Source organism: Alexandromys fortis, unplaced genomic scaffold (assembly GCF_014885135.2).
Source record: "Alexandromys fortis isolate MF-2015 unplaced genomic scaffold, M_Fortis_MF-2015_v1.1 scaffold_403, whole genome shotgun sequence".
Taxonomy (NCBI): Eukaryota; Metazoa; Chordata; class Mammalia; order Rodentia; family Cricetidae; genus Alexandromys; species Alexandromys fortis.
This window is the reverse complement of record NW_026068284.1, coordinates 113,362-131,139: the sequence shown is the minus strand read 5'-3', so window position 1 is coordinate 131,139 and position 17,778 is coordinate 113,362. Positions and strand designations below refer to the sequence as shown.

General features: G+C 41.6%; 3 protein-coding genes across 10 annotated transcripts in view; all 3 read right to left on the bottom strand.

The window, feature by feature from the left end:
* The window catches only part of LOC126494808 (protein FAM104A-like), a 185,565-nt gene that overhangs the window by 71,527 nt on the left and 96,260 nt on the right, over positions 1-17,778 (bottom strand). The window lies entirely within an intron of this gene.
* LOC126494807 (protein FAM156A/FAM156B-like) overlaps positions 1-17,778 on the bottom strand; it is a 155,225-nt gene that overhangs the window by 89,884 nt on the left and 47,563 nt on the right. The window lies entirely within an intron of this gene.
* LOC126494802 (protein FAM156A/FAM156B-like) overlaps positions 13,154-17,778 on the bottom strand; it is a 100,714-nt gene continuing 96,089 nt past the window's right edge. The window contains exons 3-4 of the mRNA XM_050132216.1: positions 14,292-14,365; positions 13,154-13,894 (exon numbers count right to left, since the gene is read on the bottom strand). Of these exons, the coding sequence (XP_049988173.1) occupies positions 13,508-13,894; positions 14,292-14,363 (459 nt within the window). The 5' untranslated portion in view covers positions 14,364-14,365 and the 3' untranslated portion in view covers positions 13,154-13,507. The remainder of the gene's footprint in view (positions 13,895-14,291; positions 14,366-17,778) is intronic.

Genomic DNA, 17,778 nt, shown 5'->3' with positions numbered 1-17,778 from the left:
GAAAAACCAAAAAAAAAAAAAAAAAGAATATATTTCTAAATCAGTGTAATTTTAAGAAATTGAAATTACATTTATTTATTTTTCTGTGTGTCTGTGTGGAGATACATGTTATAGTTTATGTGTGGTGGCTGGAAGACAACTCATTGTAGCTTCTTCTTTCCTGATTCCACATGGAATCTGATTGAAAACACATCATTAGGCTCGGTGTCAATGGCCTTTAACCACTTTTATCATTCAATAATTTCACACGTGTATAGAATTTGCTCTGATAAATCCCATCATGAAATTGCTGTTCTTCCCCTCCTGCCATATATCCCTCCCAACTACATGTAATTTTTTTTCTTGGTTGCCTGGCTGTTTTCTTTTTTTTTTTTAATTGAAAAAAAAATTTCTGCCTCCTCCCAGACTCCCATTTCCCTCCTTTTTAACATCCTCGTAAGACCATGTAATGGTGTTTGTATGTGCAGGGCTTTAAGAATGTCTATTGGTGCATGGGTCACTTCTCAGGATCCAAATCCCTTAAAAAGCTGGGTTTTCCCCCAATAACCATCACTTGCTAATAGCTCCTCAGCTAGGCTTGTAAATTCATGAGCTGCTTCCTAATCCATGCTAATCTTTTTCCTGGTTTGACCTTGTGTGTGTGTTGTGCATGTGGGCACAGCTGCCATGGAATTCATATGGGCAACAGTTCTGTCATGTCCCGCAAATGGAATTTCCTGACAAACATCCACCACTCCTGACTTTTACAATTGTTCCTTCCCTTCTTCCCTGATGGTCCCTGAGACTTGGAATGGACAGATTCATGCTTTAGATGACCCAGTCTGTGGCCGTGGGGGCCTCCAAGTCTCTTATTCTTTGACCATTAGAGGTTCCGGTGTTATTGCCATCTACTTCAAATGGTGGCTTTCTTGTGAGTGTTGAGAGAAGAACTAATGTATGGATATAAAGAAATGTTAGGGGGAAGTTTAATATAGTTTCCATTAAACAGAATAATAGTACTAAATTCTCTTTAATGCTTAATAATCCAGAGACTCTTGACTGCCAACACTTTTGCTGGAGACTTATTCCTCAAGGATTTAATGTCCGGTGTCTGTGGGACATTTGAGCCTTTTCAATCCCTGATTACCAGCAGCAGAGTGGAGCAGAAGTAGGGAGCCCTCCCAAGTTTTACATTTCTTCCTTAGAATGCTCAGGTACTTGAGCCTAACATCCAGGTCTAGGGTCTACAGTGTTGGGACCCTTGGCCCCTGAGAGGGGTTCTTGTCACAGGTGCAAGACCTAGAATGCCAAGACCGTTGGCCCTTCCAGAGTCCTCAAACACTTTCAGGGAGGTAGATACCATCCTTTTCCGCCCCTGGCTTTTCTCAGCCTTCTGTCTTTCTTCAGCATCAGTGTCTGCCTTCTCTGTCTTTCTGTGGTTCCTTGTCGCATCCTCTCCTACAGCTCCCCATTATTTTTGCCTCAGCCTGTGTGGCCCAAGAACTCTTCCACTGCCCCTTGCTGTCCCTGGTGCTACAACAAGGGCTGCTGCCTCTGCAGAAACAGCAGGTGATGCTCTATGAGCTGCTGTCTCAGGTGCCATCTCCTCTTCAAGCTACCAGCTTAGCCCAGGGTGTCATGAAAAAAACAAAATCCCAGACCCCAAACTGACAAGAACAGACTACAAGGGATGTTCTTCTAATGGACCTAACATTACAACAGCAGAGGGCAAGCTGACCCAGAAAGAGAAGCAAGCTGCCAGCTCATACAGAAGAAATGGGGGTGCAGCAAATATCTTTGCATCAGTGACTTCAAACCCTTCATGCTAATGGAATGTTGTGGAGTGTACCAATGGCAGCCATCCCGCTGGGCCACCAGGGCAAGTGTTGCCCTCTGACCCAGGTGAAATGGCTGTAGAGCCTTCTGAGGTGTATACCCCGGGATAAGATGCCAAAATGTAAATCCTGACAAAACCTCTTAAAACTATTTGAAAACACCCTGGCAGGTAGAGCACCTTCTGGAACTGGAGCTGGCGTGCATATGTTTGTGCATTGCAGTTTGCACAAGGCATCTGTGCACTGTTTCAAGGCACCAGGGTACAACCAAGGCATTATGGTAGGCTTCTGAATGGGAACTGCATAAGGCTGACAGGCAGAAGTCCGGGCTTGGGAGTCTGAATCACATGAAAAGAACATTTAAAGGACATTTACAGTAGAGTCAAGGAAATCTCCAGATTGCACTAACAGTTTCAGAATTTAACAGCACTTAAAATTATTGAACATTTATAAATGGGACTTAATATCCCAGGGCTGGAGGGAGAGGCAGCTCCCTGTGATCTGTTGCAGAAGGACAAGCACTACTTGGCATTTTAAACACAATTCTCTGAAAGTAATTGGTGTGAGATGGTAGCAGGAAAGGACAGACATTTTAACAAAAGACAATAAGTGGGGTAAAGTAGGTCTAAAAGTGATCTGAGGTGTAAAAGGACATCTAAAGAGCAATGGGAAATGCAGTAACCACTGTGTCTCCTTACTGATCTGCTTTGCCTAGTTAGATAACAGATTAATGCAAGCAGAGAGGTGCTGTAGAAATCAGGCAGGGATGATTTTGTTCTATGGCACTGGGCAAGTCTTTAGACCACACCAAAACTTAACAGAAGGCTGGGTAGCAATGAAGACTTAGTGCATATACAAAGATTCACATTGAAGCCAGGTATGGTGGTATACACATTTAATTCCAGCACCCAGGAGACAGAGGCAGGTGCATATCTGTAAGTTTGAGGCCAGCATGATCTACAGAGTGAGTTCCAGCACAGCTAGAGCTACATAGTGAGATCCTGTCTCAAAACAACAAACACTCAGAAATAAAACAAGCAAACAAACATCCCCTAAACATTCAAACTGAAATCCTTAAGATCACCCACTTTAACCATGAGAGTTTTGAGATTCAGATGGCTTTTGAGTGAGTCTGGCAGTAGGTTTCATGACTACAGCAAAGGTCTCAAAGTCATTGTGAGTGCCCTCTCAGGCTGTGCAGGGAGTATGACAGGGGAAGCTTTAGTGTGAGGTGTCAGGGGGTCCTTTGGAAGCACTCACTAATCTTGGAGGTTCCTAAAAGGTCCCAGAGGACAGAGTCCTTAGTCTTCATTGCAAGCAAGAAGGAGGTGGGAAGGCCTGCCATGGGACACACAGGAGGGGAAGAAAAGACCTATCATCAGGGAGCTGGTGTGGATAGGGTGACCTCCTGTGTGCCTGAGACCTGTAGAGGCCCCTGAGGAGCAAAGGGTCCCTCTGCCTCTCAGCTTCTTACCTCTGCCTTGGACATTCCAGAAAGTTCAACAGAGGACACCAATAAATGCAGGATTGGGGGTATGGGACCCAATCAACCACGTTTGGAGGCAAATGAATCTAGTTAGTGGTGGTGACATCATATACCCAACTAGAGCTTTCAACCTCTCTGCTGGCATTTTCCTAAAGGGCTGCCTGATATGGAATCTATCTGCCAAAGCAAGCTTTAATATGGAACTCAGAGGCATTTTCTTTTGGAAGGCCAGACATGAACTTTCACAAATGATGGGTTTTCAGAAGAGACTGGATGGAGTCGGTGATAAGGCTTTTACTTCATTGTTTTGCTCATCCCACATGGTTTTCAGTTTGTATACAAACAATTAACAAGCATGCAGTTCACAGAACCGCAATAACCAGTTGAGCCTGGCAAGGAGGTACCTTTCTTCTTAGAAGACACATGGTTGTAGAGCTCCCCAGTAGTTACCGGGAGGATTAATTAAGAGTGGGACTTTGATTCAATACAAAATTTTGAAAAGAAGTTTTTGTGTGCTAACTACATTTCTTAAGCATAACTAGTTAAACTAGAAGTTTGTGATTAATAATTGTAGAAAAACACAGCAGTGCTGTTGCACTTTCTGAGCACTTCTGCTCCCTTGCTGGGTGCCTGGGAACACAGCCTTGGTAACCTTAGTAACCTGTGGGCCTGGGACAAAGACTTTAGTGCTTCATTTGCATCAGAATCTAGCTGGCTGTATGAAAGCAAATCTCTTTGGAGACTTTGTTTTCAGATCTAATGGGGTGCCTACCAGCACCCAGGTGAGAAGGGAATTTTTCCTCTGGGACTGGCTTAGTGACTCAGACCTTATTCCATTATCTCTAGGGGTAAGGGCATAAACAATTAATTTCCTGGGGCTATGATCTTATGTTAATTGAAACCAAGGTGAGGAGTAAATATAGAATATTAATAGCTTGTTACCTTAGAGCAAAAGGCCAGTAGATTACATCTTCTATAGTCTGATGCTAGAGAATTTAGGGCTATGCAGACTTGTTTATCAAAAAGAACAGACAAATTGTCTCTCTGTTCAGTGCCTCCTGCTTAGGACTCCTTTCTTGTCAATGAATCCTGTCAATAAGGATAGTTGTGGGAGACAAGCAAAAAGATTTGACCATTAGAACAAAGGTTTGGCTGAGTGAATACTTTCACACCAGGGCTTCACAGTGTGGAAAAAGGTTGCTCATACAGGAAAAGTCAGGTTTCAAGAATGATTTATACACAGTTGGAATATCATGGAAGGGAGAAACGTCACGATTTCATAAGATTTCTATTTAATTGACAATGACTATCCAAAATACAAGTCTTCCCTATGTTTTTCAAGTGGGCTTCCTCATATGGAATGTACAAATTCCCATGAGTCTATCCAGTGGCCGCTTACCTGTGGGCTCACATCACTGGTGAGTGGGAGAGAAGCCTCCATGTACAAGCTGCTATGAACATAGTTGAGCAAGTGCCGTTGTGGTATGGTTAGGCATCCTTTGGGTATATGCCCAGGAAGTCTTGAGGTAGATCAAGATCAAGTTTCAGTTTTCCAAAGTGGCTGTAAAAGATGACAATCCCACCAGCAGAGGAAGAGTTTTCCCCTTCTGCCTCATCATCTTCAGTGTAGGCTTGCATTAGTGTTTTTGATCTTAGCCATTCTAACAGGTATAAGATGGAATCTCAAATACATTAATTTTTAAATCCCTGATAGCTAAAGATGTTGAAAAATTCTTTGTTTCTTGGCCATTTCATATTCCTCCATTGAGAATTCTCTGTTTAGATCTGTACACCATTTTTAATTGAGGTATTTTTCAATGTCTAGTTCTTGATTTCTTTATATATTTTGAATATCTGCCTTCTGTCAGGTGTGGGGTTGGTGAAGATTGTTTCACATTCTATAGGCTGCTATTTTATACTATTGACTATATCCTTTGTCTTACAGAAGCATTTCAGTTTCATGAGGTCCCATTTATTGTATATCTTAGTGACTACACTATTGGTGCTCTACACTGTTGGTGCTCTTTTCAGAAAATTACTTTATATTTTCTGTGGCTATTGTGAAGGGTATTGTTTCCCTGATTTCTTTCTCAGACTGTTTATTGTTTGTACATATGAGGGCTACTTTTTTAAATTTAATTTTGCATGCAGTCACTTCACTGAAGTTCTTTATCAGATGTAGGGTTTCTCTGGTACAATTTTTGAGGTGACTTGTGTATACCATCTTATCATCTATAAGTAATGATACTTTGACTTCTTTCTTTCAAATTTGAATCCCATTGATCTCATTTTGTTCTCTTATCGTTCTAGCTAGAACATCAAGTATTATATTGGATAGATATGAAGAGTGGACAGCCTTGTCTGTCTCTAATTTTAGTGAAATTGCTTTGAATTTCTCTCCATTTAATTTGATGTTGGCTATTGACTTGGTATATATTGCATTTACTAGGTTTAGATATGTCCCTTGTATCACTGATCTCTCTAAAGCTTTTGTCATGTAAGGGTGTTGGTGTTGGATTTTGTCAAAGGCTTTTACAGCATTTAATGAGATAATAATGTGGATTTTTCTTTTAGTGGTTGTTTACATTGATGGAATTTCATATGTTGAACCATCCCTATTTCTCTGTTATGGAGCCCTCTTTATCATGTTGAATGATGTTCTTGATATGTTCTTGGATTTGGTTTTTGAGTATTTTATTGAATATTTTTGGATCAATGCTCTTGATGGAAATTGGTTTCCTTCTTTGTCTTTGAATCAGTTTGTGTTGCCTCTGAAGTTTTTGTTTGATTCTGAGGTTTCATTTTCAGTATTATTTTAGTTTGGGTTTTCTAAGATATTCTACTTCTTTGTTAAGTTCTACTTCATTGTCTTAAAACATTTTTAATATTTTATTCAACCATTTGTATTTTATGGTCTTTATTGAGACATTTATTTGCATCCTCTTTAAGATTTATGAAGATATTATAGCTTCTGCTTTCCAGTTCTTGTCTTCTGTTTCAGCTAAATTGCTTTCCTCAGGGCCTATTGCAACACAGTGGCTGGCCTCTGGAGGAGGCATATTGTCTTGTCTTTTAATCTTTGTGATATTGCAGGTGGACCCAGGCCTCTGGAGTCATAATGCTTGAAATGTTTCCTGGCAGTTTTGTGCTCTTGCTCTGTAGGTGCTCTGTTCTTTGGTTCCTGTTGCTCACTCTGGATCTTATTCACATGTGGTGGTGGTGATGAAGTAAGTGCCTTGTAGAGAAACATTCTTCACATTGGCAAACATCAGAAAGGAATGGAAATGGGCTATAATGAAAGGCTTCAAGGGCTAACAGGTGACACTAGGGGAAGCTGAGTCCTGTTTTTATTTTTGCTTTTGCTTGTTCTTTCTGGAGAGTTAAATCAGGGCTCATGCTTGACAGATGCAAACTCTAAAATTGAAATCAAATTGGTACCTAACTAGAATATTCACCTCTACTGATGAGACTTAATGGTGCAAGAAGGTACTTTGAAAGCTGCCTAAGTAGAAAGGTAATCATCAACATCATCCAGCTAGTAAACCAATGACTCACAGCAGCGACCAGTCTGCAAGTTATCCTGGTGTGATAGTGGAACAAACGTCATCGCAGGGTTTTTACTGCTTTATAAATAATACCATTCAAAATTTCTATTTTCTCCTCTCCACCCATTTCACTCCTCCCCTCCCCCTTCTCCCTTCCCCTCCAGTCCTAAGAGAGGGCAGAGTACCCTGCCCTGTGGGAAGTCCAAGGTGCTCCCACCTCCATAAAGGCTTAGGTAAATGTGCATCCAAATAGATTAGGATCCCAAAAAGCCAGTACATGCAGTAGAGACAAATCCCAGTGCCATTATCATTGGCTTCTCAGTCTGCCCCAATTGTGAGCCACATTCAGAGGGTCCAGTTTGATCACATGCTCATTCAGCCCCAATCCAGCTGACTTTGGTGAGCTCCCATTAGATCAGTCACACTGCCTCAGTGGGTGGACCAACCCCTAGCAGTCCTGACTTCCTTGCTCATCTTCTGCCTTCTGCTCTTCAGCTGGACCTTGGGAGCTCAGTCCAGTGCTCTGATGTGGGTCTCTGCCTCTATCTCCATCTTTCCACGGACTAAGGTTCATGGTGATATTCAAGATAGTCATCAGTCTGATTAAGAGACAGGGCCAGTTCAGGCACCCTCTCCTCCACTGCCCAGGGTCCTAGCTGGGGACATCCCTGTGGACAACTGGGATCCCCTCTAGAGTCAAGCCTCTTGCCAACCCCACAATGCCTCCCTTAATTAAGATATCTTCTTCCCTGCTCCCATATCTGTCCTTCCTCCATCTCAAACATCCCACTCCCCAAAGCGCTCCCTAATGCTCCCCTTCTCCCTTCTCTCTCCCCATCTCCCCTTCCCCCTACACCACCCCCACCAGCATGCTCCCAACTTTTTTTCTGCAGCACTTTTATTTTTCTTTACATAATGACATGTTGCTGGGGCCTAATGTTCTCACTGAACAATAGAAAACCAAAATTTGTCATTTCTTAAATTGAGTACAAAAAACCTTACATAAATTAAAAGAATGAACACACTTACAGGTGTCAATGCAATTTAATTTAATTTCATTCTTTATTTCTTCCTTGACTAAAGGGTGGTTCAGTAGTTGACTATTCAGTTTCCATGAGTTTGTAGGCTTTCTGGGGATGGAATTGTCATTAAATTCTAACTTTCCTCCATGGTAATCCAATAAGACACAGGTGGTTACTCCAATGTTTTTGTATCTGTAAATGTTTGCTTTATTACCGAGTATGTGATCAATTTTTGAGAAGATTCCATGAGATGCTGAGAAGGTATGTTCTTTCCTGTTTGTGTGGAATGTTCTATAGATGTATGTCTGTTAAGTCTAATTTCTTCATTACATCTGTTAGTTCTCTTATTTCTCTGTTAAGTTTCTGTCTGTTTGACCTCTACATTGGTGAGAGAGAAGTGTTGAAATCTCCTGCTATTACAGTGTGGGTTTTGATGTGTGATTTGAGTTCTAGTAATGTTTCTTTTACATATGTGGGTGTTTTTATATTAGGGGCACAGATATTAAGGATTGAGACTTCATCCTGGTGTATTGCTCCTGTTATGAGTATAAAGGGTCCTTCTCCATTTCTTTTGATTGATTTTAGTTTTAAATCAATTTTGTTAGATATTAGGATAGCCACACCCACTGGTTTCTTAGGTTTGTTTGATTGGAAAACCCTTTCCCAACCCTTTACTCTCAGATGGTGTCTGTCTTTGACACTGAGGCGTGTTTCTTGTAAATAGCAGAATGTTGGATCCTGTTTTCATATCCATTTTCTAAACTTGTGTCTTTTTATAGGTGAATTGAGTCCATTGACTTTAAGCGATATTAATGACCATTGTTTGTTAACTCCAGTTTTTTTTTTTTTTTTGGTGGTAGTATTTGTGTTTCCACTCTTTGAGTTGTGCTGGTAAAGGGTTTTCAGATATGTGTGCTATTGAGGGTGTTGTTAGCTTCCTTGGGTTGAGGTTTTGCTTCTAGTGCATTCTGTAAGGCTGGGTTTGTGGCTACGTATAGCTTAAATCTGTTTTTGTCATGGAATATCTTGCTTTCTCCATTGATGGTGAAAGAAAGCTTTGCTGGATATTGTAGTCTAAAGTCCATGGTCTTTTAGTGTCTGCAGCACCCTATCCAAGACCTTCTGGCTTTCATGGTTTCCATTGAGAAGTCAGGTGTAATTCTGATAGGTTTACCTTTATATGTTACTTGACCATTTTCCTTTGCAGCTCTTAATATTCTTTCTTTATTCTGTTTGTTTTGTGTTTTGATTATTATATGGTGAGGGGATTTTTTTGATCTAGTATATTTGGTGTTCTGTAAGCTTCTTGTACCTTCATAGGAATATCCTTCTTTAGGTTGGGAAAGTTTCCTTCTATAATTTTGTTGAATATATTTTCTGGGCCTTTGAGCTGGAATTCCTCTCCTTCTACTCCTATTATTCCTAGGTTTGGTCTTTTCATGGTGTCCCAGATTTCCTGGATGTTTTGTGTTAAGATTTTGTTGGTTTTGCTGTTTTCTTTGATCAATGAGTCTATTTCCTCTATAGTATCTTCAGCACCTGAAATACTTTCTTCTATCTCTTGCATTCTGTTGGTTATACTTGTCTCTGTATTTCCTTTTCTTTTACCCAGATTTTTCATATCCAGCTTTCCCGCGGTTTGTGTTTTCTTTATTACCTCCATTTTGGTCTTCAAGTCTTGAACTATTTCCATTACTTGTTTGATTGTTTTTTTCTTGGTTTTCTTGGGTATGTTTGAGGGATTTATTAATTTCTTCTAACTTTATGTTTGTCTTCTCTTCCATTTCTTTATGAGAGTTCTTCACTTCCTGTTTAAGGGTCTCCATCATTTTCATAAGGTTACATTTAAAGTTGATTTCTTCTTCTTCTTCTGGGTTAGGCTGTTCATGTCTTCCTGTTGCATGTTTGCTGGGTTCTTGTGTTAACATGTTGCTTTTTAGGTTGTTGGAGGAATTCTTGCATTGTCACCTGCCCAACTTTTTTTTCAAATGAGGCCAGGAGAATCTTGGCATCTTGGTCCAATCTTTACTGTGGCTGACTGCGTCCTTGGGAATATCTTAGTCTACCCTCTCTTAGATCCCTTCAGCAGTGTATCTGGATCTCAGATGCCCTCCACCCTGAAGCAGGCTGTCCTGGTGGATCAAAGGACCCCACAGATGAAAAGGAGTGCTTAGGGGCAAGATGGGATTTTGTAGCAAAAGTCAGTAGCCGGAAACATGCCCCGCTGGATGCCAAGAAAATTTTATGGAATTGTAGGGGGCCTGGACTCCATTCTTGCGACTGGCCAGCTGGGCAGCCACTCACTCACCACACAGGAACTCCTCAGTACAGGAGCAGGACCTCTTACTGGGCTCCAAGGACCTTTCAGACAAAAGGGCAGTCTTCGGGGACAGGCTGGTGTGATACAAAGAAGCCCCAGTAGCAGGACCACTCGCCACTGGCTCTGAAGACCCTCAGCTCTGAAGCAGGCTGAGTTGGGGGATCCAGGGAACACACAGATGGAAATGAGTGCTTGGGGGCAAGATGTGATGGGATAAGGAAAGAAAGTCAGTAGCCAGGAACATGCCCAGCTGGTTGGCCACAAAAGATTGGGGAATTGGAGGATGACTGGACTCCATTCCCCGGGACCCTCTGGCTGGGTAGCCACTCACTCTCCACTCCAGATCTCCTCAGTACAGAAGCAAGGCCTCTTGCTGGGATCCAAGGACCTCACAGACAAAAGGGCCGGCTTAGGGGGTATGGTGGTATGTTTTTTTTTTGGGGGGGGGGTTCAAGACAGTGTTTCTTTGTAGCTTTGGAGCCTGCCTCTGCCTCCCAAGTGCTGGGATTAAAGGCGTGTGCCACCACTGCTTGGTTTTTATTTTATTTTATTTTATTTAATTTAAGACTTAATCCATGAAGTGGAACCAAACCTAACAGTTTTGAAGTATTGAAGAATCTAAGACTGCTTAGATGATGGGCCTACAGGAAAAGCTACTATTATTGTTCTTGAAAAGGACCATAGCTATAAGTAGAAATTGACTCCTAATGAAATACTGAAATACCCATAAACCTCTTTCAATGAAAACTGCACAAGCTTTTTCTTGCAGCGTATGAAAATTAACATGGAGAAACATGATTGGACAATGTGCAGAGAATGAGAGACTGGAGCACTCAGTCCAAAATATAATGTCTTTATCACAAGCCTCTTATCAAGGATCAGGAAGGTATGTGGAAGAGGAGGAAAAAAGACTGTAAAGGCCAGAGACAAATGTGACTCAAAGGAAAAATTGTCTTTTTGATGAAACAGGACCAATACACCTAAGAATTCGCTGAGACTGGCAGTGTGCATAAGACCTGTACAGGTTCAAGCCAGACAGGGCCCCAGCATTGAAAAAGGGAATTAGACATAGTGTCTCACTACTGACCATGTAGCTATTTGCAGTTGATGCCTGCTGGCAAAGGGAAAACCAATTTTCTACACTGGAATATCACTGGGTCTATTATCCACATTCCAGAGCAGACCCCAAGCTCCAGAATAGTTGGCCAGGACAAATGAATGTGGGAGGAGCTGGAATAGGGTAAGAACATGATCAAAACATATTGTGTGGAAAAACTTTACATCAGCACAAAAGGGAAAAACAAACAAAAGAATACTAAAACCTGATCTGGGTGGTGGAGGTGTACGACTTTGATCTCAGCACTCAGGAGGCAGAGGCAGTCAGATCTCTGTGAGTGCAAGGCCAACTTGGTCTATAAGAGCTAGTTCCAGGACAGGCTCCAAAACTACAGAGAAACCTTGTCTCAAAAAACAAGGAAACAAAGAGTCCTAAAACCCAATACAACAATATACAATGAGAAGAATAAAAAAAAAAAAACATGAAAGACAAACAAAAGAAACAAACAAAATGTTAGAATATAGTAAGGGCATGGGTACTAGAGGGCAGCCCAATACTGCCACTTCCTAGACCAGGACGCTTTCCAAGCACATTCTAAACACTTATCCTTATGTGTATAGATGAGAATAGTACATCTCACCCTTCATTGAAGGGGCTTCACTTTGAAGGAGAGGGAGGCTGTTACAGGAATGCACACTTGGGAAAACAGGGAGAATGATTGTGGGGGCACATCCCCAACTAATACATCAACAACACAACGCCTATGCCAAAGGCTTAGGGAATATTCTGAAACATGGGGAAAAAAGATTGTAAGAGCCAAAAGACCAGGATGTTTGCGAATGAAAAGTGTCTTCTATATGTGCCGGAGAAACTGCACCCATAAAATCTCAAAATTATGGTCACCTAAACATGACCTCCACAATGACAACATCAGTTGACATGCCAACATGGATGGTGGAAATCTCACCAGACCCTATACCTAAAAAAAAAAAAAATAACATGAGCACACACATGTGAACACTTGCATGTGTGTACACGGCAAGCAAAAACAATGGCAACAATGTTGCAGCACTGAATAATAACTCTCCCTTGATAGGATGCATTTTAAATTGTCTCTCTCTATGACTGTCACTCAGCAGAGTCCAGTAAAGGGGGAGGTGAAATTTGCAATAGCACTGCAAGTATATGGAACCAGATTAGGAGTATGCATTGTCCCAGTGAAGTGTGTGTGTGTGTGTGTGTGTTTGTGTGTGTGTGTTACTGCAGAATCAAATCTAGGTGCCCACACAGGCTGGGCAAGCAGCTGGACCACAAGCTATAGTCTCAGAATGGAATCTTGATAAATGCAATCAAGTGTATAGAATTAAGAGTACGGTGGTGAGTGGAAAAGGCCAGCCCAACCATTTTTATATGATGTTTGTGAAATAGAATGATAATGGAACTAGCAAACAATGCAATGGCTGTCCCAGTTGAAGCATGCTGCTGGGTGCCATCATAAAAACCAGCATGAGTAAAATTTTTTCTGAGAGAAGAGATAAAACTTAATTGCAGTGGTCATTGCATGAATTTACATACATGATACAGTGACAGAGAGGTCTACACAGCCAGTGTATCAGCGTCAGTGCCCTGCTTAGAGTGTATTATGTATGTAGCTGTATAACGCATATGGTAAACAACTGGGGAACTAATTACATGAAGAATGCTTGATATGTTCTGATTCTTTTTAGATAAAGAATTATATTTCATTACATTGATATAATGGATTTGAAACAAAAATTTCATACACATACGCACACACACACACACACACACACACACGCACCTCAGTAAGTCCTGGTGATTCTTCTGGGTTCCAGATGATAAAACGGAATGGACACAGTTTTGAAAACAGAAAGACATACACTCTACATCAATGTTCTACCTTTATTGGCAACAACATAAGGAAGGAGGAGTCAAAACCTGTTTAAGTTTTGGAAACAGCATTATTGGGAGTATAGAATTATTGCTGTGTGGTGGCCCTTGCCAAAGAGTATCTCTTCCCAGAATGCCCCAGGGAGGATGTCAAAACTACTAAGAAAAAGGCTGCTACATTTGTGGGATAGCCTTGAAACTTGCCAACCAAAGGTATGATTGACACCAAGCTGGATGCTGATACTCCTACTGACCATGCAACCAAAACCATATCACCCTAGGGATTGGTGATGTTGACACTCACGATAGTGTAGGTTCTGATCTTCTTCACATGAGGATGACATTGCCAGAGTTATTCTCTCCATTCGGGGAGAAGCTTTTGAAACCCCTTTTTGTTCTTCTGCTGCCAATGCACTTTGTTATCTCTTTTTTGTATTCCTTCTGGCAGAACAGGGGGCTGGGTGGAACGAGGGTTGAGTGTCAGGTTATGGAAGTCTTGTATCAGCTTTTCTGGGGAGGGTGAATGAGAGGTTGCTTCTGTCCTGGTCCCACAGACTCCGGACGTGGTCCCCACACAAGCTTGGCAGTAGCGGCATTCACATTTTAACACCTCCTGATCTGCATCTCCAGGGTAAGAGGGTTTCGTTTTCTTGTCAGCTTGCTGAGGTAACATGTGGCGGCACTCCTCGACCAGCAAGGAAGACGCAACACCGCAACACCAGAGCTCTTCTTGCAAGCAGTTTATTCAGGACCTTGTTCACAGCAAGCTTTCTCCTTCTCTTTCTCTCTCTCTCTCTCTCTCTCTCTCTCTCTCTCTCTCTCTCTCTCTCTCTCTCTCTCTCCAGGCAAACCTCTCCCAGCCCTTAAGTAGGCACAGGCCACCAACCCCGAATTGCCAGGTGGGCACTGCCCATAGGTCCACGCATATGCAAGCAGCTGATAATCATTGCGTGATAATAGCATGAGTCAGGCCTTAGCCAATAATAGGAGTTGATTATCACAGAGAGCGCTTGCTTTCAGGATCACAGAGGGTGGAAGCCAGCACCATCAGGTGCGGCTCCACGCAGCTCTCTACATCGCCATCAGGTGTGGCTCCACGCAGCTCTCTACAGTAACAGAAACCTGACATGTTTCTTTTTCTTGATTTTAACTAGTTTTGTTTTCTTCAGGGGTGATCTTGAATTCTCTAACTGCTGCTCTTTGTCCATCCCTTTAGAAAAAAAGAAAGCACATATTAGAAACACAGAGGGTCTGTTTAAAACAGCTCTTTCTGTACACAGTCCTGGAGCACCTACCAGCACTCACAGATCACATCTCAGAAGAGGCCTTGATGGTTTGTTTCAGCAATAGAAATATTAGGTCCTAACTGCTTTGTACAGTCATTTTTCTTTTGTTTTGTTTACCAACAAGCAAATGCTCTTTGACTTAGTAACATTGGTTTTAGCCCAGTTTTCCTTGTACTTGTTTATGTGTGCCACAAAAAAACCGCAGGGCAGAATTCCTTCACATGGAGCCCACAGATCACTATTTCTTAATGTAAGATGCTGATGCCTCTTTAAGCGATACTTCACACTTAGCCTCTTCTTTAACATTTCCTTTAAGCTCTCAGTCCCTCCACATAAATGTGATTCGAAAGAGCCCTGTCTCAGAGGACATCTTTGAGGTTCCAGGGACTACAAACGCACTGGCTCCTAAACACTAGCACTTAAGGTCTTAAGAACAGTGATACATTTGCAGTCCCACTTCCTTGGGCAGGACAACAGAACCGATCAAAGAGACCTCCCCTCATCCAACTCCAAAGGACCCCTCTCTCCATCAGCCATGGCCACATCAACCAGAGAGGATCAATGCGCGAGATTCCTGGGAACAATATGTGCTCTACATAACCTGCAGCTCAGGCCATACTTGGTTATCTGGCATCCCTTGCTGAGACAAGAGAACACCAGAGAAAAGCAAAATCAACCCTAGGAGAAAACCACTGGACACAGATTGAGGTTGCTTGGCAAGTCCCATTTCTTTCAGTCTTTTAGTAGCACAATCGACTTGTGCTCTCCATTCTTTGGAGAGCACAGATGCCGTGGTTGGCCAGTGACAGAGAAACAGGTCATCTTCCACTTCTGGAAAGCCTATCCATGTACCTAATAGCTGCACCATTTCAGTGGACAGAACAGGAAGAGGGGAGTGGGTATAGTTGAGTGAATTCAATGATTGCAGGGGCTGTAAAGATTTATATAATTATAATTCCTAGCTACGGGTGCATTAATGGGTGCATGCTTGGGATCTAGGCATGATAAGGTTGATGCCCGGAGAAAAGCTGAGAGCATTTTAGCAGAAGAAAATTTGTCTCCTGGCATGATCTCTTACCTCTCTCAACTTGTTTGTCAGCTGTATTAAAGGTAATACAGCCTATCATTCCCTGGTATAGTGCCTATGAGTGATCACACAGGGCTTGAGCACTAATGGAGTTTATTAGGAATGACAGCAGCTTCCCTTTGAAACCAAGGAAATAACTAGACTAGTATATGAAGATTTGTGATCAAAGATGCTTATGCTACCCCATCAAAACTCACACGTGCGCGCGCACGCACACACACACACACACTCATAGAGGAAAAAAGAACGCAAAGGCCACATACAGTGCTTGGTTGAAGGAGTTAGGAAGGCTTCACACCAGGATATGTAAATCAGTCTGACAATCACGGAGATAGTTATGGAGGTGTCTCAAAACATTTACTATAGGACTTCCACATAGTCTAGCCCTAACTTAACTCATGGCCTTAAAGCAAAGGAACCAAAAGCAACTTACTACAGAGATGCATGACTGTCCATACTACTAACAGAACCCAAATCATGGATTCAGCCTAGGTGCCAGTTCATGGACAAATTGATAAGGGAAATGTGGTGCCAGTACTAAAGGTGGTTTCACGTGGCTGCAAAGAAGAACATACTGCAGTGCTTGAGGGAAGATGATGGAGCTTATGGAAAACAAGCCAGGTCTGGAAAGACAAACATCCCTTATGAAAACCACAAGGATCAAAAATAAGCTAAAAGCCCGCTGTAGGAATTCCTACCTCTAGTAGCCTTTAAGTTACCTGCCCAGTTGGGTGTGGCCTCTTACACCATATATGCTTATGTAAAGAATGTGGTTGCTCTCTTTTCCAGCTGCGGTATTTGTTTGCTGGTCCCTGTTGTATCAGAGACTGTGATCTGTGAGTCTACCCCTAAATAAATAACCCTCTATTATATTCAATTCTGAGCAAGTGTGGGATTTCCTTTTAGCATCCGTCTTCATCTGGTGCCCACATGGATCTGAACTCCACACCTACTGGTTGGACTGGCTTAAAGGCATAAGCTGTCCACAGCCCAGAGTCTCCTACCCCTGTCTGCTTGACTTGCATTTACATACAAAGCAGTTTTTTTTTTTAACTCCCACCACAGTGGAGCTAAATGCCTAAGGCAAAGTGGAAATTTCCCAAGCTAGCACACATCCCCTCCCCAGCTCCAGGTGCCCTGCTGCATGGTGACTTGTACAGCTTCTAGTTTGTGTTTCCTGCCCTTAAGCTCTGGGCTTCTTGCTNCTCCTGCATTCCCTGCCACATAGCAATGTGCGCAGCTTCCAGTTTGTGTTCCCTGCTCATGAGTTCTGGGCTTATTGCTCTTTTATGGAATTGATTTAATTCTGTAACCACAACAATAAGTATTATTACAACTAAAACAATTACCGGGCCTCAAAACAAATAAACATTTTATTAATTACTAAATCAATGAAATTGAAAGTTATATCATGGCAGACAACATTATCATTGAGAATTTTAGTAAATTTTTGCTAATACTTTGGATTATAGTCTGCAAGGCTTGTATGTTTGTTGCGACATATACATTTATTGGATATTGGGGGTCAGGTTTTTTTCTTCATATAATGGTTTTACAAAAGAGCCAAGAATAAGGCACTTTTAAAAATAATACAGTTTTTACAGCCTAATATTGAACAACTAGCTGACAGGATTAATACTATCCAATATATAAAGTTACTTAAAAAATAATACTATTGAAAAGGGTAACATTAATTTGACAGAAAAAATTTAATCCATGTCAGAGTATACTGAAAAATTATCTGAAAATTCATATTGTTAAATTTGGCAATCAAAATTTGTTTAAAAGTTATGACCATTTAGCAGATCAAGTATCTCTCCAGGAAATGAGATTTTATCTTTAAAGAAAAAACTTTAGACCTTGGAATCACCTGTGCAAAATGAGGACCAGGTGCCTCAATTAAATCACTAGAAATATGTACAGGCCAGGAGATTCAGGCATTACAAAAGGCAGAAGTAAAAAGATTTGAAATAATTGAGGAAATTATTGGAGCTGATGAACAGGGAAAGAAGGCACAAAGACATCATAATTCAGCATCACCAGTATCTGTCAGAGATGATTGACTCAGGCTTTTAGCTTCCTACCCTGTAATCTACTCTGACAAAGCATCAAGTTCTAAATGCCCCAAGGATCCAAAGAAGGTAGATGGATACCTTTAGGAATGAATGATCTAAAAGAAATTAAGCAAAGTGTTGTAACTTATGGCTTGCATTCTGCATCTGCCAAGGAGATGATAAAGTCATGGTCTTC